Source organism: Acartia tonsa, chromosome 4, assembly GCF_053477335.1.
Source record: "Acartia tonsa isolate MP-2025a chromosome 4, ASM5347733v1, whole genome shotgun sequence".
Classification (NCBI taxonomy): domain Eukaryota; kingdom Metazoa; phylum Arthropoda; class Copepoda; order Calanoida; family Acartiidae; genus Acartia; species Acartia tonsa.
This window is the reverse complement of record NC_137263.1, coordinates 27,190,078-27,215,627: the sequence shown is the minus strand read 5'-3', so window position 1 is coordinate 27,215,627 and position 25,550 is coordinate 27,190,078. Positions and strand designations below refer to the sequence as shown.

General features: G+C 31.1%; 2 protein-coding genes across 2 annotated transcripts in view; one reads left to right on the top strand and one right to left on the bottom strand.

Moving 5' to 3' along the window:
- mmd (disintegrin and metalloproteinase domain-containing protein mind-meld) overlaps positions 1–14,568 on the top strand; it is a 64,992-nt gene extending 50,424 nt beyond the window's left edge. Inside the window, exons 22-29 of the mRNA XM_080157318.1 lie at positions 1,441–1,650; positions 4,748–4,869; positions 5,158–5,756; positions 6,049–6,278; positions 6,638–6,721; positions 10,277–10,492; positions 11,908–12,117; positions 12,393–14,568. Coding sequence (XP_080013444.1) covers positions 1,441–1,650; positions 4,748–4,869; positions 5,158–5,756; positions 6,049–6,278; positions 6,638–6,721; positions 10,277–10,492; positions 11,908–12,117; positions 12,393–12,549 — 1,828 coding nt within the window. The 3' untranslated portion in view covers positions 12,550–14,568. The remainder of the gene's footprint in view (positions 1–1,440; positions 1,651–4,747; positions 4,870–5,157; positions 5,757–6,048; positions 6,279–6,637; positions 6,722–10,276; positions 10,493–11,907; positions 12,118–12,392) is intronic.
- Positions 14,569–16,878: 2,310 nt separating this feature from the next.
- On the bottom strand, positions 16,879–25,349 carry LOC145316644 (uncharacterized). Its single transcript, XM_080157317.1, has 7 exons — positions 25,270–25,349; positions 23,452–23,524; positions 22,750–22,923; positions 19,614–19,685; positions 19,188–19,339; positions 18,405–18,460; positions 16,879–18,231 (listed from the first exon to the last, which is right to left on the bottom strand). The coding sequence occupies exons 1-7, from the start codon at positions 25,301–25,303 to the stop codon at positions 17,959–17,961; spliced, it is 834 nt and encodes a 277-aa protein (XP_080013443.1). The 5' UTR covers positions 25,304–25,349; the 3' UTR covers positions 16,879–17,958.
- Positions 25,350–25,550: the final 201 nt, after the last annotated feature.

Here is a 25,550-nt window from a genome sequence, read left to right as displayed (position 1 = left end):
TAAGATATAAAGGAAGTTGTTTTTTTCTATGAAAAATATTTAGAATAAAAAATTGGTTCACAAATTTGTATATTCTTCGTATAGCTTGCATGGCTACTGTCAAGTGAATTACAGCTAACAAACTTGAAAACTAATTTTCTGATATCCTAGCTGAATGATGCATGAATAAAAATCCTCCAAGGCCAAAAAAAGGCAATACTTTGGGGGATATATTTAGTATTAAAGCTATAAGGACAGATACAATGTTTATAGCATAGCTCTTATTAAAAAACATATTTTTTATGTTTTGTATTCTACTACTTTATTTTACTATATGTATCTATCCTTGAATGTATTTGTCAGCTTTCTATGTCTTGTAACTTCTCATGCCTGTCATCATTGTTTTTTAAGCTACAGATTCATTTTATCAATTTAAAATTGTTTTTTTTTACTTTATCAATGAAATTATTTGGAGAAATAATCATTGAATTAACTTTGATAATTAAATTTACTGACAAGCTAGTGACTGTAGAGTTGACAAATAAAACTGAAATATTTATCTGTTGTCAATCAAATGTGATCATGTTTATATTCATAGTCCTAATGTTACTTATAACAAATATCTGTGTTATTTGGCCGTTTTAGGTAAATGAAAATGCATAAGAAAATTAATGAAAAAGTTGTCCATTTTAAACTTAAACTACTGTCTTTACCAACCTTCCTATTTCATTTTCTCTAAATTATTGGAAAACTTTTCAAGTTTTGAGACTAAAAAAGTATGGGGAGGTTGGACACATACAGACAGACTCAGGTTGTACACATACAGACAGACTCAGGTTGGACACATACAGACAGACTCAGGTTGTACACATACAGACAGACTCAGGTTGGACACATACAGACAGACTCAGGTTGGACACATACAGACAGACTCAGGTTGGACACATACAGACAGACTCAGGTTGGACACATACAGACAGACTCAGGTTGGACACATACAGACAGACTCAGGTTGGACACATACAGACAGACTCAGGTTGGACACATACAGACAGACTCAGGTTGGACACATACAGACAGACTCAGGTTGGACACATACAGACAGACTCAGGTTGGACACATACAGACAGACTCAGGTTGGACAAATACAGACAGACTCAGGTTGGACACATACAGACAGACTCAGGTTGGACACATACAGACAGACTCAGGTTGGACACATACAGACAGACTCACAAACATTTACATTATGAGACTCCCGGTTTTTATTTAGTATCCAGATAAAAAGGGACCCTCTTATCAAAGTCAGAACTTTAAAATAAATCTGAGTGAGGGAAAATGCCTGTCCTTCAACAAAAAATGAATATGAAATAATGTTTTTCTCTCAATAGTAAAAGTAATTTTTTTTCAAAAAAATATCATTAAAGATAAAAGTCAATTAGAATAAATTTAAACTTCTAGAAGAAAATCTGCGCTGCCCAAATATGACCCCCCGTACCTGAAGCGGCCCATTCTGCCGGGAGGAAAAGGATTTGGACAGCCCCACTCACCACATCCCAACCACCCCGCCCAACAACACTTTGGTCCACAGCATGTTGAGCCACCGCCAGCCATGGAGGAAACGAACAAGATGATTAATTTTACACCCACGCCAACATACAGATCCATGGAGTAAGTATTTTTAAATTTTTGAACAGCATAAATTAAATTATATTTCTCACCATTGTGAGGAGCTTAATCACTGCGCAATTCTCTTAAAATTTACTTTAACCTAAAAGAAGTCCCCAACATTTAAAATACATAAAATGTGTGTCCTGGTAATTTATTTACAAAATATTTACCACATTTTAATCTTGAAATATACAAAGCCAGCTGTATATAATAACACTATATATGTATTTAAACATTCTCTAGCGTTTTAATTTGATTATAAAGTTTCTAGTTTTTTTTTTAATTTGCCATAATGCACCAACAATAAATATAATATACATATGGGTGCAAATAGTCTTCACACAGCTTATAAATACTGGGTGTCTCATTTGTCCTTTTTTATCCTTTCAAAATGCAGAAAATAAAATGAAAATTTGTTGTTCAGTCACAAACTCCAGTGAACCTGAGTACCTTGAAAAGTAATATTTAAGTTTCCTGGAGTATTTCAGTTCATATAATATCATATTAAATATATGTATAATAAACAAAAATTATTAAAAATTAAAATATAAATTTTCCAATCATTCTTTTTTACATGGGACAAATTAGGCTCCGCAGATAATCTTTCAAATAATTATGCAAATTACAGTTTTATATTTTTTATCTATCGATTTTTTACTGTCTTTTTATGTTCCCTCTAAAATAAGTGATACTCTAACCGAATCAAAACTTTTCCAGTCCTATGATATGCTGTAATACTTTTTTTGACGACAGTGATTGAAAAATAATTAAGGGTATTTTTTAACTAACGGATTAAAAAGAATGGAAGAATTTAACCATGAAAAAACTTATTTTATTGGCTTTTATTTTGTTAGTTTTTTTTATTTAATATTATATTTTTTATTAGATGTATAGCTTGTATGTACGAGAGGTAAATACAAGGATTCAATATTTACTATTTCACAATATAATTTAAACCGGGGCTTTGCATCCGCTGCTGCAGCCGCAGCAAACAACAAGTCACAAACAAGCCGCACTAGTTTTGTCAACCTCCAGTTGTTGTCGCAAAAAATTAACCACCACCTTGATTATCATGAAAGGAACAAAGTTGACCTCGATCTTTAAAAATCTGCAGCCTTTTTATTTTCAGCTTCCAGCAAGTCCGCAGCCACTTCTCTTTTTTCCTTAAAAACCTGTGTAAATACGGATGGTTGCCGAGCCCTAGTTTAAACCTTTTCCTTAAATTTTGTATTGAAGAAAAATATTTAAACCACAAAGACAAAATACACTCAAAATATTTTCAAATATATCTTTTCATCATTTGAAATCTTTTAAAAAAAACAAGCACAAAATAAAAAAATAAAAAAAGAATACACTAAAATTAAAACACTTTTCTTTCATAATTATACTTTAATTTTGAAAAATAGAAAAGGAAATTGAAAGATTAACTTTGCTCTGGCTAATCACTTGGAATAACAAAAGTAATATAAAATTATTTCTCGTATTTATTCGAATCCGGTGGATAGGAACCGGTTCTCATGAATACGAAAAAACTATGTCTAGCACCGTATTATATCCAGTTTTCTACGAATATAGAAATGTACAATCATAAGATTAAAACCAGTTTTTTAGCCGGTGCCTAGGGCACCTCGGGGCTAAAAAAAAGTAGTTTTAATCTTATAATTGTACATTCTATATACGCGGGAAGCCGTTTATAATACGATGCGAGAAATAAGTATTTTAATATCTTTGTTCTTAATCTTTGTGGTATAAAAAGCAGACAAATAATGAAATTTAAATGTAAATGTCCTTAATGAAGTGTCTCACCATGTCAAACTATTGTGCTGTAATAAGTTAAGGTCATTGTTAGTTACAATGTCGACGTAAATAACTAAATAGATTTTAAAACGACATATCGATAACTGGTTAGCCATGATCATTTTAATGAATGGCATCCAGATATACTACTTCCAGAATGAACAATACCCCGTCCTGTCCTAGAAAAACTTGGTTAAAATTTTGGCCCTCAGCTTTGAAAGATTACTTGCTACACCTTTGTCCTTCATATGTTATAATTAAGACGGCTCCATTTTTTTTGGTAAATTTCAGGTTTATATCGACACACTAGAGTTGAAATTTTGTAAAAATCTTTAAAATTGAGATGGTTCAAAAGCTTTAAAAAAAGGTCTTTTTGCAGATTTTAAAAACTTTAAAGTGCTTGTACCATCGTCATTTTTGAATTACAGAAAAAAATGTTTTGCATGGGTAATTTTTTTGGCATAAATCAACCATATTTTGGCTAGGGGCCAAAAGTTTAACAAAATTTTTCTAGGACGGGACACAAGGTAATGGATAAAGTAAATAAATGGACCCCCTAGTATTTCTGTTGAAGGAACCATGAAAATATTTTTATCAAAATTGTGGACATAGAAAAAGATAGATAGACTTACATTCTATTACTTTACCAAATAGGATTAAATCTGATTCTGTAACCCAATGCTACGAGCTTCCAAAGATCAAGAAATATATTATAATGTATAGTAATTTGTCAGTTAGATCTCGCTAATCCCTGATGGGATTCAGTTCCTAATTTTAGGGAAGCTTCACATAGGTCCTAGGGTAGTTTTTAGTTATCTTATTTTTAATAAAAATCTTGGTATGGTTTTTTATATATTTTTCTCTCTCATAACTCTCATAGAAGAGTCCCTTGATGCTAACGGCACAGCTGCTAGTTTTACATAGCCTACTATAACTATGAAGGCAATAAAAGACCATAATTTTAGAATATCTACTCCACTAACAAGTAAAATTTGATAACATAGCTCACTATAACATAAAATACACCAAAATAAGTTTTCTACATTTTAATTAATATAAATTCATAAAAAAATAACGTTATAAAAACCTAATTTTATCTTTTAACATGTAACACAAATAATTATACATTAATTGAATGATATTTATTATTCTTAAATAATAATACTAAGATAAGAGAAAAACAAGTAGAATAACAAAAAAATCATTTAAATCTAATATCTAATATGTTTTAGTGCATGTTTAAAATCAAGATATTTTGAATAAGAATATGATTATATTGATATTGTAATTGTTGTGCTAGGGAGCATGGAATGAAGCGTATGGGTAACCACACAAGCTTTGGATCCACACATCAAATTCCAAGTTCCAATCAGATCCTGGGTTCAGGTCAAAACATGCTCTCAGATCAAGCATATCAATCAGGTCAGACATATTTTTTAACTGCTTTGCGCGTTCCAGCCTAGCTTCACCCCTTAACTATACTTTTTGGAATATTTGATAATAAATACCTTTGTTATTTTAAACGGAAATATAAAACTTTTGGAGTCTAGCTAAATCTATATTATTGAAACTCAACCAGCAAGCGTTGGATTTTTTACTATCGTTAGGTTTTATAAGTTTGCGTCAATTTTTATATGATTTTAAGTATTGTGAAATACATAGAAGATCATAATGTTTTTTTATGCGATTTTAATTGTTGCTTTATTTTAGAGAAAGGAATATTGAAGAAGCCCGGCCCTTACTGTTCTATGGACAAGGACAGATGGGATGATAGAATAAGCTCGTCTTCCCAAAATAATTTAATTAATATAGTCGGAGCTCCTCCTCCCCCTTCCCATGCAGGTCTCTCCAACCATCACTCCAGACAGGAGCTTTCTGGTCATCAGCACAACACCATGTCACGTTCAGATCTGGTCCATGCTGCCAGCCTTTCCAGACAGGACCTCACAGACCACCATAGTTTATCTAGACAAGACTTAACTGGACATAGTAGTTTATCAAGACAGGATATTTCTGGACGTGCCACACTATCCGGCCACAGCACACTTGCGCGTGGAAACCATGCGGTCAGCGCGCACCCGGGATATTCTACAATATCCAGGACTGGCCCAACCTCACTGTCACGTGAGAACCTGGCGGGTGGACACTCGACTCTGTCCAGGCCAGGTCCAGGTCATGTGGCACTCTCTCTTTCACGCGAGGAGCTGGCGGGTCATGGACCTATTGACCGCCAGGACTCCCGCAGGGACATGACTGAAGTGGATAGAACGTTAAAGTCACTAAATGGCTACCATGAAGACATACTTGAGGTTAATCTTTTAATATTTCTCACGAAATTTTTTTTTATAAACCATATTTTATTCTTAAAGAAAACAAAAAGTTTTGAATTTTAAGTGATTGGATAAGAATGAAACTACTATAGAAATTGTTTTGTTTTCACTTTTATATCAAATATTAATGTGTTTCAAATGTATTAAAAAGGGGAGGAAATTTTTAGACAAAATTTTTTATTTCATCACAATATATTCTAATTTAAAAATAATTAAAGAGCATTTACAATTATTATAAGTAACTATTTTGTATTATATTTGATTGCTGCAGGCCCTGAGAGATGCGGCCAGTAGCAGACCAGTGGGCCAACCAAGATATTGTGCTCCACAACCAAATCAGGATACACAGGTGCTAAATGAAGAACTGAAACGCCAGGGTTCCGGAGGAGGGCTGGCAGGAGCTGGCAGCGGACCTGACTACGGAGATGGGAAAGGTGTAGGGGAGCACAATCAGGATGAGATGGGGCCTATTCGGATACGAAATCTTGAGGACCTTATTAGGTAATTTTTTTTCTTTAACTGCAATACCTATGTTAGAAAAGTTTTTAAATTAAGTTCATAATGTTCATATTCTCAATAATATTTTATTTATTTTTTCACTTTTTTTATGTGATTTGTATCAAATATCAGCTGAATATCAGTAACATTGGTGATTTACCTACAACATTTCGTTTGCATGATATTTTATCTGACAGTCATACAAAGCCAGTGTTTTTATTAAATAAGAGCAATTATCATCTCGTGTCATAGTTATCTGGCAGCATTTAAAATAAGCTAGAGGTTACTAATAATATACAGCGAGCATTATGGCATATATACAAAAAAAAATAACTTTGTGATGAAATATTTTTGTTTGTTAGGCAATTAGAGCAAAGTTCTAACCGACATATGAGTCCTGTGGGAGGAGAGGGATTACCTGATCCTCAATCTGACCGTCACTTTAGGTAACTATCCTAACATATAAAGTAGTTAGGATTTTCTGTCTGTAGCTAGATTGCTATAACTGCTGAGCCATTTCAGGAAAGATTCACATAGGACCCGAGATTGTTTTGGGCTATTTATTTCTAGATTTAAACAAAAAAAAGTTAAGACAATCTAGTTATTTGCCTAAGCAGTCTTGCACACGTTAAAAGATTGGTAAATAGAATTGTATATTATCTTGATTGGAAGGACAAAACCGTAATCATAGATTTTATTTCTGCTTTTATGAAAATAGATTCATCCTCCTGACTGAAAAAAAAACATCAGAAACCGCCTTCTATCTAAATAATCAGGTGTAATTTGCTCCTCCCTCTCCTTCCTAATAACCCGCCCGTTACCGCCCGTTCACTTATCAATATTGATTGGATTATACCCTAAGATTCTTTCTAAATGTGTATCTACCTATCTATTTGTGTAATCAGACAAGAAGTAAATTTGTTCCAGACTAATTGCTTATTGTTTGAAAAAGCTGAGAAGCTAAACTAGAGTTTGTTGGCAATCAGAGAGAGACAAACTTTAGATTCATCAACAAAAAAGTATTTCTTCAGATACAACTAAATATATTTTATATTTATGTATAATGTATATTTAAATGTCACCTTTTATAATTATTGATTTTAAAAAGAAATAGTTATAAGATTGACATAATTGTTTATTTAACGACAGTTGATGTAGCAAAGTTACTCTATACGTAATATAGAAAGTGACAGTACGTCCTTCACTAAAAATCATTTACTTTAAAACCAAATTAAATTAGAAAATTAAATTGATTTGTGTAATTTTATTAGGTTTTATAGTTTTATCTTTAGCTAAATTTGCTAATTTGAAAATCTTTCAGCGTAGTCTTTTTTGAGAAAATTGTGATTTAAATTTAATAACAAATTTACACCCACTTGAAGTTTACGTAAAAATATTTTGAGAAAAGCAAATATTCTTTTCTTTCAACTTAAAATTATATCTTTAATTTTATGAAATATATTTAAAGATGGACCTATTGAATGTTTTGCTAAGATTAAGAAAATTTAATAAATAACATTTTTTTAAAGCCAAGCCTTTTATATTTAGGATCCTCTCGTCCGTCCGTAACTCATATCTCTTTTCAATAATTTAGTCATCGATTTCAAACTTTGCATGATGGGTACTATAACAGTTAGCTACGATTTAGGAAGCATAGCAACTCTACAATTGTTACCAGAAAGTTCGGTAAAAAATGCTGATTTATAACTTTTTTGAGAACAAATTTTAGTTTAATATAGTTATCCTATTTATCTGACACAAGAATTATTGTTCGTATGTCTTGATCCGTTTCAATAAAGTTGCGGTGTTTAACAGTTATTTATCTCATCGTATTATAGACAGCTTTGAGTCGATAGTAAAATAAATAATTACGTAATAAAAATTTTTTAAAAGTTTATTGGATCTGACAAATAAATTTTTCGATTAACTTTTATATATCCTACTTTCCTAGTACGTATATACAGTAGTAAGGTTTTTTGTCTGTAGCTTATGATTTAAATAACCACTGAACCGATTGTGTCCTGGGGTGATTAAATGCTGTTTTATTTTTAGATTGGTCTTGGGAGTGTTTGATGCTAATTTTCTGTTCTTCCCTACACCTGCAAATACATATCCCTAAGATTCTATGTTCACAAACGCTAATTATACATATAAAGTAGTAAGATTTCGATAACTACTGAACCAAATCAGTTCTCCCTAAGATATAAACTAAGGTACTGGGATGGTTTTAGGCTATTTTATTTTTAGATTTAAGTAAAGGGACAGTTTTTTGCTATTTTTTTCTTGACCTACTCCTTTAAAATAGAGCCTCAAGATGCTAGGGGCGCAGCTGCTAGTAAATATATAAAAAAAAATCCCAACAAACAACCATAACTATTTTTATCTAGATTGTTAATATCTATATTTATCATTTTTGTTAAAAACCTCCACCTTGCACCACCCTTCTGCATAAAATGTTTTATAATTTGTCTGCAGTGTAGTGTAAAAGTGTACATCTAGATTATTGGACCCATAGAGTTTACCATATTAGACTACAGGATCCAAAATGAATAAAATAGAGGCATTATCGTAAAAAAGTCCTTCCAAAATTTCAGAGTTCTTTAGGCAAAAGTGGTTGAAAAGAAACATGATATTAAGTTTTGAAACTTTACATTTTCTTTTCATATTTTCATATCAAGTAGTCTAGTCTGTTTTTCATACTCCAACATTTAAAATTCCCTGGACCCCCTCGATTATATAACATTAAGATACAATGTATGTAGAAATAGTCTGTAGAATATATCCATGCATAATAATCAGATGTCCTAGTCAATACTGCACTAGCCATTCATACCCAAAATAAACATCAAAGCTGAATGGATGAAATTAGAACTTTTTTCCTCATTTTAATGAAACTATTATACCTAAAACATTTATAAAAAAAAACTTTTACCTTTTAATACTGTACAGAATACTATGGTTTACAAAAATGCAGAGAATAATGCAATGTTTTTCAATATATTCTTTAAATAATTTAAACAAATAAAACTTGTTAGACTTTGAGTTTGTCTTTTTATATCTCATAAACAGTTGAATTTTTTTTATTTCTCCAATTAAAGGAAGAATTATATTTTTTTCTCAATTAGAAGATATAGACACGACAATGACTGACTATATATAAATCATCTCTACAGTATTCAATTATGTTCGCAATTGCGTCTTTATAGAGTCATAGTTGTTTAATATAGCTATATAGGTATATATAAAGAAATTTTACCACTTTAAAAATCAGCTTAACCCATAAGCTGTTATGTAATGTGTAAGAAGAATAACATTTACAAATGTGTAGAGAAATCTCGCTTGTGTAAAATAAAATGTGTGTGACTAGTTTAAACCAGGAAAATAATAAAGATATCTTTCAACTTTATATACATTTTTATTCAATTAGGTCTGACAGAGCCTTGTCTTCAATAATTTACCAGGGGTATCAATTTTGAGTTGCGTATGTTAAAGTTTTAGGGGGGGTAAAACCAGGTCATTAAGGAGAAAATCAAATAAAAATGATGCTTTTGGGGTGTGAAGGGTGCTTTCATCTTGCTACACCCCCGTTGTCTTATTTGGCATATGGTAGCTTCCTACAACATTACTTGGCTACAAATTCTGTTGCCAAAATATAACAGTGCTTTTAGTTTTGGTATATTTGAAAGGTGTCATAAAAATCTTAAATATAAGACAATTGACGATAAATTAATTTACATCTTACAAACAAAATTAACCCTTCTGTAGATTATTATAAGTGAAAAAGTTTTGGTACTGCTAGATTGACCAAACAAGATTTAATAAGAGCACCTAAAGTTTTTAAGCCATTGAATGAGAGAGCATATATATAAAACTTTGGGTACCAGTACTTAAAGAGCATAAAGACATACCGAAGATATGTTAAAACATTTATTTAGATATAATCATATTCAAACCTTATTATTAACCTTTATTGATTATTAATGTGCTATTTTTATTTTCAGTGGAATAAACCATGACGGGGGGCGTTACCACTCCCGGGGCCAGGGAAGCGGTGGTCAGGGCGGTCGCAGTCCCGCCCTGTCTCTGGCCTCGGGTAGTGGCGGTCAACGAAGCAGACGTGGCAGCCGCCGGTCACCTTTAAACTCTCCTGGCACACCAATGTACAATGAGGGGCTGAGTCAGCCAGGTGTGAAGCCAACCCAGGATATCAGTGATAGGTAGGACAATTTTAGTGAACCATTCACTCCATAACTAGGAGATGATATGTCAGTCTGTCCAACTATAAAAGGCAGCAGTGAAGAATACAAATGTCTTGCTAACTTGATTTTGGGTAAAGTTAAAATATTCTGAATTTTTATAAGTAAGTTTTAAAATTTCAGTTTAGAAAATTTCTTATTTTAAATAAAAAGCTTTTTATAATTCATCATGTGGAATTTCAATTATGGATATCATTGAATTGATCTTTTTTTAACATAGTTGTTACCTTGTTGTTTATGTAAATATAAACAGGTTCGTGTTTAAGTTAAAGGTATTGAGAGGTATTGCTTGAAAGATTTTATCAAGTTAAATTGCCCCACAGAACATTTCTAACCTATCTAAAACTTTGCTTTCATATTCTCTACATATACTATACATCATGGATATAAGACAACAATATTATATTGAAAAATTATTCAAATAGAAATAGAAATTTATTATTTAGCTTACCCTAGCAATTATAAATTGATTATTTTGTGTCGTTGTGGAGCTATTTGTTTTCGCTTGAGTTGGAGGTTGAGTGAAGCCGCCTCAAAGTGATGATGACTCCACATTTTTTACATTGACATGAAGACATTATCATATTTTGGCTGCAGCTGGTGTGGAAATTTAGTTTTTGCTATGGCCGGAGCGGAGCCGCGTACTCCTTACAATAACACATGTCTTTAAACATACACTAAAATAAATTTGAGTATGTTACTTTTATATTGCATAATACTTTGTAACACATTTAAGCTTTCTGTCTCTTCTAGTTCGCTACGGTTAAAACATTATTTTAAACCATTTTCTACAAATATTATTGTTTTGTTATTTTGATTTAGCATTATTTACAGTCATGCTCTCCCTCCTCCCTGGAGAGACGATCAAAATTAATGGATTAAATATCCTATCCTTATATCCCTGACAATACATACATAAATTTGGCATAAAATGGTATGTTCTACCTACATATTATTATCATTTCACATATATTTAAATTGTGAATATAAACATATTAGGCAAAATACCATAATTAGTAAAGTGTACTTATCCAAATAGAATATATATTTAGTATATGGAAGATAGTCCTCTAAATCGAAAGATATAATGTATTTTAGTAGCGATGCTACTCTTAAATTCACTTTGTATGTCAATTTGCCTGCACACAATAGGGAAAATGTGATTATCTCGGCTGGTATCTAAGATTGATGCCGGAATTGTTTTTGTGAAGATACCACTTAGCATCCAAAACATAATTACATGCAAGAATTAAAGATATAACTATTTGTTATGGAGACACATTAACGTAATGATGAAAATAATGAGCACATAAATGTAGAAAAGCTTGTATTTTATTCTTTTGTTTCATAAAAGACTAAATAATTGTTTTATTTAGTGAAGATTATTTGCGCAACAAGCTGCTACGCTCCGCCTCAGAAGAGGGACTCAACATTCCCAGCACTCCAGAGTTCTCATTCGATGGAAACCTGGAAGGTAGCAGCACACCCTACAGACAACAGGCCAGCAGGATGGTGTCTCCTACCTCTCCAGTTAGTGAGTCTGGATCTTCCTACCATGGCTCTGCCAGGTATTATCTTTATAGGAGGTAAATAATAGGGGTTCAATATATTTCTTTTAAAAAAAATTATTTTTGAAACAATTATGCTCATAAGAAGCACAGCAATAAAAAGCTAATATGTTTTACAAAAATAAAGTTTAGTTATAGAAAGCGTTTATTCGAACACAAAAGGAAAATATGATAATTTTAACAAACTCATAGTTAACAACTGACAACGGACATTCTCGATTTATACAATAGCTGCGCTGCTTCAAAATTTGGGCGTTTTCATTCTGATTGTTTAATTTACATTTTTATTCCAGATCAGAGCAGGACTCATATACAACTCATAGTGAGCGAAGCTTTACAAATCCCCCACAACGGGAAAAAGACTCACAAAGAAAATATTTCCCTCCTCCCCCCGAGGGAGGGGACGTGGATGAGCTAATGCGGGCTAGATATTTTGACTACAAGCATTAAAGCTCACACAAATAGCTATTATCAAATATTTAAAATTTAGATTAAGAAAATAAAAGACTATTAATACATTCTCAATAATTTGTTCAAAGACTAAAATTATGTGTGCTATAATAAAATAAACTATACTATTAAAAAACTAGTGAAAATTGTGTACAGAGTGTACATTACATAGTGTACATTGCTAACAGTATACAGTGTACAGAATGTACAAAAATATTATTTGTAAGTGTAAAGTAATAATTGATAATGTTGTGAATTTAATATTCAGTGTTTCATAGATTTTTATCTCCATCAAGATAAGTTTATGTTGTCTAGTTTAGGAAATAGGTGCAGAACGCGTACATTTCAACTTATATACACACACAAATAATACATGATTCTAACAAAATTAGACAAATAATTTTATATTTACGGTTTTACTTCAACTTCTGTATCTTTTTATAAAAAAAAAATAAAGAGATATTTAAATGAAAACTATATAATTTCATGAAAACTCCTACTACTTGAATAATGCTACTCAAAATAAGGATAAGGTTTCTATAAGCAGTACTAAAGCAATAATAAGCTAACTTCAATTTAGATCTTCTTTTTAGAACAAATAAGAAATTAGTTATTTATTAATATTTGTTTATTGTTGAATGATAAAATCCATAAATGAATGAGGAAGACTTTATATTTTCTTAACTTACTGGGATGAAATCTTAATGTGAACTTAAAATTAAAGAGAAGCTTCGCTACTTATTTCAAGATTTTTATAATTTTTATAATTTATTAATATTAAATATTAAACTTAAATTCAAGAGGAGTTTTTATCCATTTTATTCTTCAAGTTAAAATAAAATTGTTCGAACTATAGAAATTTTTAAAGTCAATATTTATAATAAAAACAAATTTTCTTTTAATGAGCCAAATCCATATAATTTCGAAGGCCATTAGTTTCCTTAGCCTTACAGAGACTTAGGAAAACTTCTATTTAGTATAGCCTAGGAAATTCTATAAGATTTGATCTAATATTATGATAAGTTTATTGATAGATTGTTTAAAGACATGTAATAGGAAATAATGCTTTTTATTATGTATAGAAACCTTGTAAACTGCTTACAACTAACTCATTCAATTAAACTGCCCAAGCTATCCAATTAAAATGTAAATGTATGCGTTGAAACAATACATATACAGTAAATATTTTTTATTTCATCATTATTTACTTCAAATTTAGATTTAACAATACATTTTAAACGCCCTATTTGTAAGATTATTGTAAGTAAAAGACAAAAATAAAAAATATTCTTTATAATTTGTAAATTATCTTTAAAAGTATATATTATATATAAAAACATCTTTCTGTTTGTAACATTTTGTTTGTAATGTAGCAACGAGGATTTTTAGCATTAAATTGTCATTTTGTTACTTTTTGTTCTAAAAGGGGATTTTAGAATATAGGACGTAATAATTGTAAAATTTCTACTTCTGCATAGCTTATGCTTTATGGGATTTAGATAAAAATAATTTTGATGGTAAATCTTAAGGAAAGTAAAAATTTTCAAAATCATTTGACATGTTAGCCGTTAATCTTGAAAAAGATAGTAAAATTTAAAAATGTAAATAGAAATAAAATATTTGCTAGCTACCATGTGATTTTGCCGTGTGAATAAGAAAGGCGCAACAGTCTTTATATACCATTTAATATGTATTAATTATGTATACGAAGTAGAAAGATGTCTGTCTGTTCATTCATTTTTACAGGGTTCAAGGTTTTAAGCTTTTTAAGGGGTTTGAGAAACTATCCTCCTTAAAAATTATCCTCCCTCGAAAAAAGAAAAAAGATTAAGGTAAAGGTAAAGGCGTTCAAGGATTAGATAAAAGTATTATTTTTAAAACTAAATATTGATAGTTGAGATATATTCCACCCCCTCTATCAGACTCTAGAGGACAAAGCCACTGGTTGAAATCTAGTAAATAGGAAAATGACCGGATTAGTTTTTCATAATTACTTTCAAAATAAACTATTAAAAGTTATTTCTGTTGTTGATTAATCAATAAAAATGAAAAAAAATACTTTATTTTTTAGTCAAATTTCATTGATGTACACTCACCAAATACAAAATTACACCCCCCCTATGTACAACCCACAATGCCGCCTGAAACAAGCAGAAACTACACCCGTACACCGTACCGCCCTAAAATAAAATTACACCCCCATTGTACAAATGACTGCTCCGCCTTTCACAAGAAGGTGTACTCTCACACACCTATACACCCACCTGCACCTCCAGAAAACAAAATTAAATCTCCCGAGCTGAATGAAACAAGAAGATGTACGCCAATACTCCTCTACACCTCTCCTCACCCCCTTAAAAATAAATTACATCAAAGTGGTAAAACCAATAGATCCGCCTGAAAAAACAACGCCCCTCTAAAACATATTACATACCCCGTGTACAACCCACCGCGCCTCTTGATACATGAAGGTGTACAATCACACATCTTTGCACCCCTCTTCACACCAAGAACAAAATTATACCTACTTGGTACAACACAGAGCGCCTCCTGAGACAAGAAAGTTTACACGCACTCCTCTACACCCCCTTGAAACAAGGGGCTCGTCAACTCCAAAGTAAATCAGGGTAGAAAAAATATTGGTACTCCTCGAACTTTAAAGGTTTCATTTGTATCTCCTTCATACCAATCAGGGACGTCCAAGGAGGGTGGAGAAAAGGGGTGAAAAAATTATTTTTAATTCTTACCTCCCACCCCCTCACAATTAAAATGCTTAGACGTCCTGTTAATAAAATCCTGTTTGCGCACTACAGCCCTATCATGATTATAAAGTACCTAAGAAATCAAAAACATTAATTAGAAAAGCCATAGAAAGAATCCGAATAGAATTTATCTGTAGTACAAGAAAAGAGACAATCTTGTCTATAATACAATATACAGTGATGTCTGTATGGATGTAGCTTAAGATCTCAATAACTTCTTGGCCGAGTAAGCAAATTTCAGTGAATATATCTACTAATTTCATCATAGTTTTAAAGCTTTTTCCTTGGAGTGTTAGGACAACCCTGCATCCACCCTGTCAACCAAAAAAAGTTATTTTTTAAAAATTGTATTCAAACCATCCCATCCCTCTTTTAATATAATCGTCTCTAGGTCTGTCATTTTTTATAGGCATTGTAAAGATCTTCTTTTATTGTGGTTAGAGAATAAATTTAGACTTTTCATAATAACTTTATGTTAGTATTCAATTGACAAGGTTTTTTTTTAATGGCGATTAAATTTTTTACCTATTTAAAGCATTGAACTATATAACGAAAAGGGAGAATTATAGAGAACGACCTACATTTTTATAAAGGTTTGTTCTAAAACTTTAAAGAAAAGACATGAAGACAGAATTTGAAGATTTTTTAAAAATGTATTTATATATTAATATTTAGATCATTTATTTTCAAATAACATACTTTAAATACATATTCATAATTTTTATGTGGTTCTTTCACCTGTTTTGTAGAAGTGTAGCATCCCTACAATTGTTCTTATTCTCTGACTATAAAACTCTTTTGTTAATGCTTCATTCATTCCTCTTTCACTAACTATTGAATATTATTTTGATATTAGTTAGATAATATTTGAAAGTTGTGATAATAATATCCCTTTTACTTTCTAATTCTACTCTTTTCTATGTTCAACCTTTTGGGTTTTCGGTCAATATTCTGCTACTCTTTGAATTGTATTTGTGCACTACAGAACATTTGGACTGTCTCAATTTTATATTTACATCCAAGTTTGGGTATTGTATATGTGTTTTGTGTAAATGTATGTATCTGCGACCGTTTGCAGTCTTGTTCATTTTTAGAATTTGTATTAAGAGAAAAAATTACCTAACCATATATCAAAGTGAGTTAAAGGTTCAGATGTTCAGTTGTAATAATAAATAGATATGTAGAAATAGCATACCATTAAACCTTATTCATCTCTAAATTCAGCCGTCTAATTTAAATAGCAGCCGAGAGATCAGCGGTTCTCCCCTTATGGAGTTAGCTTCTAATAATCAAGGGAACAGAATTTTTATTTAATTCATGAAATGGCGAACTTTATTAAAATCAAGGGTAAGTCATTGAACCAATTTTTAAAGATTAGAATAATGATTATTTTATTTTTTTATTATGTACAATAAAAAAGTAGATATAATTATCTTCTTAATTACATATTTGATTGTTAATTATACCTTTAAAGGTTTAAATAGAAAAGTTCAAATTGGGATTTGCATATGTTGTCATATTTTAATAATTTAATTTTAATAATTTATTGTGTAGTGAAAAGTGCTTATTTGTTGTTATATATGCATATATTTTCAAGTTACTTTAATACACTTCTGACTACGGTTTGATATAATATATCTAAACTATTTTTGTGTTTATATATATTAATAATTGTGATGTTGAGAATAATTAGGAATATATTGTAATAACTTTAAAATCTACTAACTTCAATAAAATTGATTCCCTCAATGCAATTAAGGCATTTGACAAAAGAAGCAATTAGGCTACAAACTAGATCTGAATCTTAAGAATTTCATACAAAAAATATTTTTAACATTTGTCTTCAAAATACATCGTTTTAATTTTTTAGTGATGAAATACAAAATTTACTAATTCAGATTTTTTTAATGAAAATTCCATAATATTAGTAAACGATTTTATTATATTCACAATTTTAAAATTTCACTAAATGTAATATTTTTAATAAAACCAACCCAAATGAACGAATATTTACCTTTAATGATTTTTCTGGTGTGTTCAAAATTGGTTTGAATATGTTAAATAATGTAAAATAACTTCCTTCAAATATTGATAGAGATCTAATTTATTGCCTAATACATCTTTTGGATGAAATATTGGTGAACATTATATTATTAATGAATAAAATATTAAGGTACATAACTATTACAGAAACTAAGCAGTAAGCAAGTTAGAATTATTCTGCCTGCTAAAATTTATACATTATCTGAAATAATATAAACAGATATTTGGATGGTAAAACAAGGCAAATTTCGTTTTTTTTGTAAAAATGTACAATATGATCATAGAAATAATAATAATAAATTTAAATGAATTTGCAAAATAGAAAATCAAATGCTTTGTAAATATCAAACTGCAAATATTCTTTATGCATACTGTTTTCCACTTTGGGGCCTTACTATTAATGAAAATGGGCGCAGCCGCCAGTACATAGAGTAACAATAATCCAAACTTTATATAAAACTTAAACTTTCAATTTTGCTTTCTGAAAGGCAATTTGTAAATTTCTTTCTTAACATGGTTTTTAGATTCGTATAATAATGAAAAGTTAAAGTGCTTGGAAAAACTAAGTAAAGCAACCCCACCCTTTTAAAAAGAGAAGAAAAATTTAATTTTGAAATGTTACAGCTTTTGTGGAATTCCAGAGATCACTTTCTGATAATTCAGATTCAGTATCAGAAAAATATTCATCCTTCTTCTCATCGATAAGTTTCTGCTGGGCTGCAGCTTCCTCTCTCTCTTCCTCAGCAATCCTTTCCTCTTCCGCTTTCTTTTTTGCCTCTTCCTCCTCTCTTTCCTTGGTCTTGGCTTGATCTTGTTGTAGTTTAGCAGCTCGCTTTGATTTAAATCTATTTTTAGCCTTCACAATCTTTAGAAGAATCTAAACATCAATTTTAGTTTTAAACATTTGCACTTACAATATGAAAAAATTTGATCCAATTTCATAAACTATATTTTGTTGAATATTTAATGACTAACATACCAATTACTTGTAGAAAAGTTTCACTGAAACTAGATTATTTTGTAGCCAAAAGAATTCATAATTTGTATAACCTGATAGGCTTCGTGCATATCTTGTTGAGATTTCTTCTTTTGTTGGTCAGGATTCTCTGCAAATATATTTTATGTAATTGGATGTTTTTGTCTTTATGTTCATGTGTTTCTTAAGATTATTTTTAAAGAACTAGCTAGGCATTTTGATAATTTGCAAGATTTTTTGTTTTTATGACTAAAGAAGATTCTTTTGTTATTTACCCATTTAAAATTGTTACTTTTTAAAATTAAACGGCTTTTTAGAAAAATGAAATCCTGTAGCGTCAAACCTCGTAAAAGTAAATCTGGAAGAATTGCAATCTAAAAAGGTTAACTTTAAATGTGGACATCCTTGAATCTAAAAAATTTGATTCGATATTTAAAATGAGTATTCTCAAGAATACAAGGTCAATGTATTTATTACAATAAAAATATTTAAGGTTAAAATATTTCAAGACGATATTTACATTTCTCAATTTGCTCAGAGAATGTAAAGTATTATACCAGTGCATATTTCTTAGGAACAAAACTTTTTTTGGACAATCCTTTCTTACTAATCATGGACAATTATATCCACAAAAAAAACAGCATTAGATTACGACATTTAGTATGAAGCAACTGAAGTGCCACATGTCTATGTGTTTGTGTACTAGAGTGAGGCTACTCGCGGGGGAGGGGAGAGAGGGTTAAGAAATAAGGAAAAAGGAAAAGCATTAGTTATGAGCGACAGATATATCCTTATTATAGAGAAGTTATAAAAAATATGCCTTAAAACATTATTATTTCAACAACAAAAACTGTTACCTAAAAGAACTTTAGATTCCTCCGAAAAAGCATCAAAAAGCTCTTTTTCTGAATAATCCGTTAAGTTTCTATTCTTTGTTCCCCTGCCAAGTCCCAAGACTGACATAGCCGCTTCTTTAGACATCGCTTTCTTTCTTGTCATTTCTCTTTTCCTAAATTACATGAGGAGATTAAACACAAGATTTTTTAGTTAAATACTCTTCTGCTTAGAATTAAGCAGCAGATTTATTGAAAGACACACATAATTTTACACTTTAAGATTTATAATTATCATGTTTTACATTATTTGAAATTTTCATTATGAGTTTAAAAGAAATAATTTATGCCAGTTAAAATATTAAATCTAATTATTAACCCCTTTGGAAACATTTTTTTAATTTTTAGCTTACTTAGTAATTTCAACAAATGTTTTATATTTTATCTTACTTTTTCTCCTCTTCCTCTGGATTTGTATCATCCCAGTAATATTTAGGAGCACTCTCACTTGGTTTACTCTTCCTAAATATATTAATACAATAATTCATTTAATTTATCTTGCAGTAGTTAAGGCCAATATCTCTCCTTCAACTTTAATCCCGACGCACCCCCAACGAACGCGCAGACTAGAAGTTATTATTGAAACTAAAGCTGCTGGTTTAATAAAAAATTAACCTTGTAACTTCAGGTTTTTTTTCTAGGTTAACTATATTATGCTAATATAAAGTAGATAAAAGTATTATTAGTTTTTTAAAGTTTTTTTTATGTGTTTTATGAACCTTTGATTCCCTTGGTCTATTTGTATTTATGTCTGGCTAATGTAATGATGTAATGACAGTGTTCTTACGGATTTTTTCTTTTTCTTGGGTTGATTTAGATACAGTTAAATATTTTAGTCAGCTAAGATGTTTAAAATCCAAATTTTGAAGGTCCGAAAAAGGTCAATATATAAAGAGTCCATTCTTTATTCATGAGTTGATTATAGTAGATGTCTTTGGATATTGTATTTAATTTATCAAAACTCAAATTAAAAGTTAGAATTTTTTTCTTTCTTAAGTTGTCACCCCATTTGATTCTTTATCTCATAAAGAGGTTCAATTACAAGGGATATTATATCTTCATTTCTGCTTAGGGATAATTAACATCTTAAACTCAATTTATAGGTGTACGAATTTCGTAAATTTTCTTTTTAAGTTAGACATTTTTTTGTGTTATTACCGTATGCGGCCATTTTTTATGGATATTAGTGCAACCTCGTTGCCAAGTAGCACGTGACGAAATGATTGCAAAATGCTGAAATATCGGAGTTTCTATGAAATGGACAATCCTGACAAAAGATTATTGAAAATTTTGGGAAGGGGGAGAGGAGCATTTGAATCTTTGGGGTCATTTTATATAAGCTGTTATGGAAAATTTGAGAGAGTGGGGGGGGGGGGGGGAGAAGGGGCGGGGGTAAGGGTGGTTAAAACTGTGGACAAAACAAATCTAGATCAAAATATAAAAACAAGTTGTATAACTGTGCTTCTTTGTTTTAACTAATGTCGAGTTTATAATTACATAAAATTCTAGGCATGGAGGGGACATTGAACTGTAAATGACAGCACGATAACACAAAGTTTTATAACAACGATATCTTATTTGTTCACTCTCAAACTTTTTTTTTATTGAATTATGACTGATTGGTTCCTAACTCTTGGTATCCCAACTTATCAACTAACAATCTTAATCTAAAAAAGGGGATACTTTCGTTTATAATCTTTGGAGATTGGTGTATAAATCTATCGTACATTATCTTATCCCTAAGATCCATGGAATTGTCAATGGGAGCTGTTTTGAAAAGTTTTGGCCTCCAGGTAAAAAAAAAATCTACAAAATTTCAGAGCATATGGCGAGGATTGCAAACGAACAGCTGTTTTGTTGTTGTATTTAATGGTCACTACTTTTTAGAGAAAACTTTGAACAATGAATCTCAAGTCCAAACGATCATCCTAATATCCCACTTGTCTAGAAGTCTACATTCAAAGCTTTTTGTAACTTCATTTGTTTTTAACGTTTATTAAAAGCGAAGCTTTTCTATAATTAGGGTCGGTCCGTCCGTCCGTACGTCCGTCCGTCCGTACGTCCGTCCGTCCGAGATAGATAGCTTTTATTCGTTAATTTAGGCATGTTAGAATTGTCCTATCGATTTCAAACTTTGCATGATGATTCCTGTAGTAGATGGGTACGATTTAGAAGGCGTAGCAACTCTATAATCATTACCAGAATGTCCGTACGTCCATTTTAAACATGTTGATTTTTCTACTTTTTTAACAACAAATTTTCAAGTGTTTTAATTATCCGTTTGATCTGATTTTTGGTATATTGATTCCTTGGACAACAAAGAACAATATTATAAGCGAAGCAACTCTATAATCAAGTCCAAAAATGTAAGTATGTCCATAAACATTATCCTGTTTTTAAGCAGTTTTTCAACAAATTTACCTACAATTTTGATTCGACATTTATACATTTATGTTCCGATTTTTCAGTTCAGATACTATACAAGTGTTAATGTCCGTTTGTCCTACCGTTTCAGTGCTTCGCTTTTATGGATGTTGTCATCCTTGTTTTCTATACGATTAGGACCGGTCCGTCGTAAATTTAGTCCTGTTAGAATCAATGACGTTTAAGCTTTATATTTTAAGGAGGTAAAATGAGAGGTTTCAAATGTTAAAACCTTTGAAACCCCTCATACATTTTTTTTGATTTGAGGGGGATAAAAGTTTAAGGGGAGTAAACATCCCTTTAACCCCCCCCCCCCGCTTTTGGACGTTTATGGTTAGAATAGTCCTATCAATTTCAAACTATGTATGATAATTCTAACGAGGCTTTTCTATATAATTAGGATATGTCCTTCCGTTCGTAACGAATAGCTTTTGTCGTAAATTTAGGCATGTTAGAATAATTCTATCGATTTAAAACTTTGCACGATAATTCCTGTAACATTTAGGTACGATTTAAAAATTATAGCAACTCTATAATTGTTACCAGAAAGATAAAACAGGCACAAATTTATTATTTTACAATCATTTTTTCTATAATACGATTATCATATTCATCTAATTTTTGGAATATTAATATTTAGGACGACAAGGAAAAATATTATTTATAGCATCTCTATAATTAAGTCCTTAAAATTCCAGCATCGTGTATTTCAACAAATTTATATACAACTATTTAGACTTTAATACTAATGCTTATTAAGTTCTGTCACTCTACAAGTGTCAATGTTCTTTTATCATATCGTTTTATCTTTTCTTTTATATATGTTGTCATCCTTGTTTTACATTAACTTGTGTTAATATTTTTGTAAATATAAAACAACAGAATAACAGTTCACTTTAAATCATTTTGCGTCATTCTTTCTTATAAATATTTATTCATTTTTCATATTGAACCCAGGGACGTAATGGAGGGGGGTTGTAAACACCCTAAAAAAAATTGGGATGAAATGCCTTGTCTGCTTATTAAATCCATAAATTTAATGTTTGTTGGAGGTTTATAGTTTGGATATACTTTCACCAACTACTTTACACTGACTACTGACCTCCTGTTTGCCAGACCTGTCACAGTTTTGTTCAGCTTCTGCATGTTTTCAACCTGCTGGATGAGACTTGCCCGGCGTAGACCCGCGCCACTGCCAACACTTTCATTAGAATTCTTTCTCTCATTGTTGTTCATACTCTTGTCATCATTATTGTTGTTGTTAGACCAGAGTTTTCTAAATAACAAGGATGACATCATCCATTAAAGCAAAGCTCAATAAAGACGGTAAGAAAAATGAACTTTAATATGCAGAGTATTAATTTATAAGTCTAAACTAAATCTTTTATAGATTTGTTGCAATATTACTTAAACACAGGGGGCATTTTAAGGACATACTTGCATTTTTAGGACACACACGAAAACAAACATGTATCGCATCCGCTCGTCGTTGGGGAGGAGATTTGTACCTACTGCTTAGATGTCAGGTGCGCTACATAAATATTAGGACAAGGGAGAATGACTTGTGCAAAACAGGCGCAACTAATAACCTTGCATAGTTAGGACGTCCAGACAAAGTTCGTGCAATGAAAGAATTGGTTGGGATGTTAGTGCCTTTATACCAACTTGGAAGGTCTTATTCTATATTGTTGAAAACTGTCTCCAGATGTAATACTTAGGTAACCAAAACATGGATGGCCTACCGACAGACAAACTGACCAACAAAAAATACATGTAGGTTAACTGTACTACTATACATACTAACCCAAAATCTTCAGTGACGGTTTCTTTATTAGGAACTGAATCATTGATCAGGGGTCCGTTTCCAGGTTTCTCCCCTAAACAATTTCTTTCTCATTAACTGAAGTCCTGTCATATTTAAAACAAGGATGAATACATTCATAAGTAGCGAACCTCATTTATATGAACATATACTAGAATTAAAGCGAAATTGAAAGACAAAGTGAGTTATTAGGTTGATGCCTATTGGACTTATGACATTGACGTGTTCACTTGCCGTCACGTAGAGTTCAAGTCTGGGCCCAATCACATCACTAGAGACGTTAAAAATGGTACCTACATCTGCTTTAATAATAAAGGGTATTGTGAATACTTTCGCTAGTAAATAGGCAAACGAAACACGTAACTATGCACAGCTAGGGCTTCAAGACAAAGATCAGGCCATAGGTTTTGATGTCTTCATAAATTAAAATGAATCAGACAAATCATATTTTTTTGTAATTCTTGACATGCTGGCATAAAGAAATAAATTTAAGTCTTGTGGTGGTTCTAAGCTTATTTACTGTCCACCATCCTTTAGATGCTAGAGGCACATCCGCTAGTATACTAAGTTATTTGGCTATTTTAGGCCAGAACGACACACAGTCTGCACACAGTCTGCACACAGTCTGCACACAGTCTGGCCTATATGATTGTTTTAATAATAAACAAGTACTACACAGTCCAAAAGTAGCGCAAGCAATAATCTGTGAGGAAAGAGAATAATTGTAAAATATGAAAGGAACAGAAAGGGAAATTATGAGAGGGAAATTACGAAAGAAGATCGAAAAGTAGAAGAGAAAAAGAGATAGAAATAGAATATGGACATACATTAATCAGACCTCTGTCATTTATAATCTCTAAACAAATCTAGTTTTTGTTAATGTACTTTGACGTATAGACCGTTATTATAGAGTAGCTTGCGCGACTAAAAATTGTTTTATAAACTTTAAATAAAAACTTCCGGTACTTGCTTACATGTGGTAGACTGGAGCACCGAAAACCCCCCCCCCCCCCCGCTTAGTTTTGACAAAAATCAAAAATAAGGGGGGGGGTAGTTTTTTCACTGTACATTACGCCAGAAAGTTGAGTGAGGTAAATCAAGTAAATCTAGTATACCAGAAGGGAAACCTTATTACAGGGATATTCATGTTTTGGGGCATAATTTCCTTATTTATTTATTTATTTTCCCAGTAAAAGGTTTTAATTTTTGATTTTCATCAGAATTAAGGGGGGGGTTAAAAACTACCCCCCCCCCTTATTTTTGATTTTTGTCAAAACTAAGCGGGGGGTTAAAAAACTACCCCCCCCTTATTTTTGATTTTTGTCAAAACTAAGCGGGGGGGGGGGGGTTTTCGGTGCTCCGGTCTTCACATGTAAGCAAGCACCAAACTTCCACTCTACAGCATTTACAAAAGTTCATCGAATTTCCTTTAAACAGTTAGGGCAATGATAAAAATATGAATATAATAAAGAGACACTGGTATAAAGGTGTATTCTTCAAGATTCATAAAGATACTTATTCGAGTTAAAAATCTAACGTAAGTATCAATAGTAAGTATAAAGGAGAAGTACATGTTCGAAAAATCATTTTGTTTTAAAATATATAAATATATGTTGGTGGTATTTTAACTTAGTTCTATTCATTATACTCACTGGTAAAATAGTAAACAACAAAAATTAAAAGCATTTCATGTCGAATAAAAATTTGTGTCTCTATATTTAAGTACAGCTTTAAAAGAAACATTGCATATTAAAACAAAAAATTGAAATAGAAAAAGAAAATGTAAATGTTATGAATTACCTGGCTTTAGTTTCCTTCTTGTTGTTTTGTTCATTTCTATTTAATATTGTATTGACAAATTTTGTTTCATATAATTTTCTGAAAATATAGTTTCATCTTTCAAAATTTATATTTAGTAATAACAGCAAATAAAAGCTACAAAAATATAAAAATTTGCATTAAAAGTTGCTTTTACTTTGCCAGACCTAAAATAAAAGTGTTAAAATAAATGAATAACTAAATAAAAAAATAATCAAATGTTTCCAATGTTTCATAATTATACAGGCTATATAAAAAGAAGT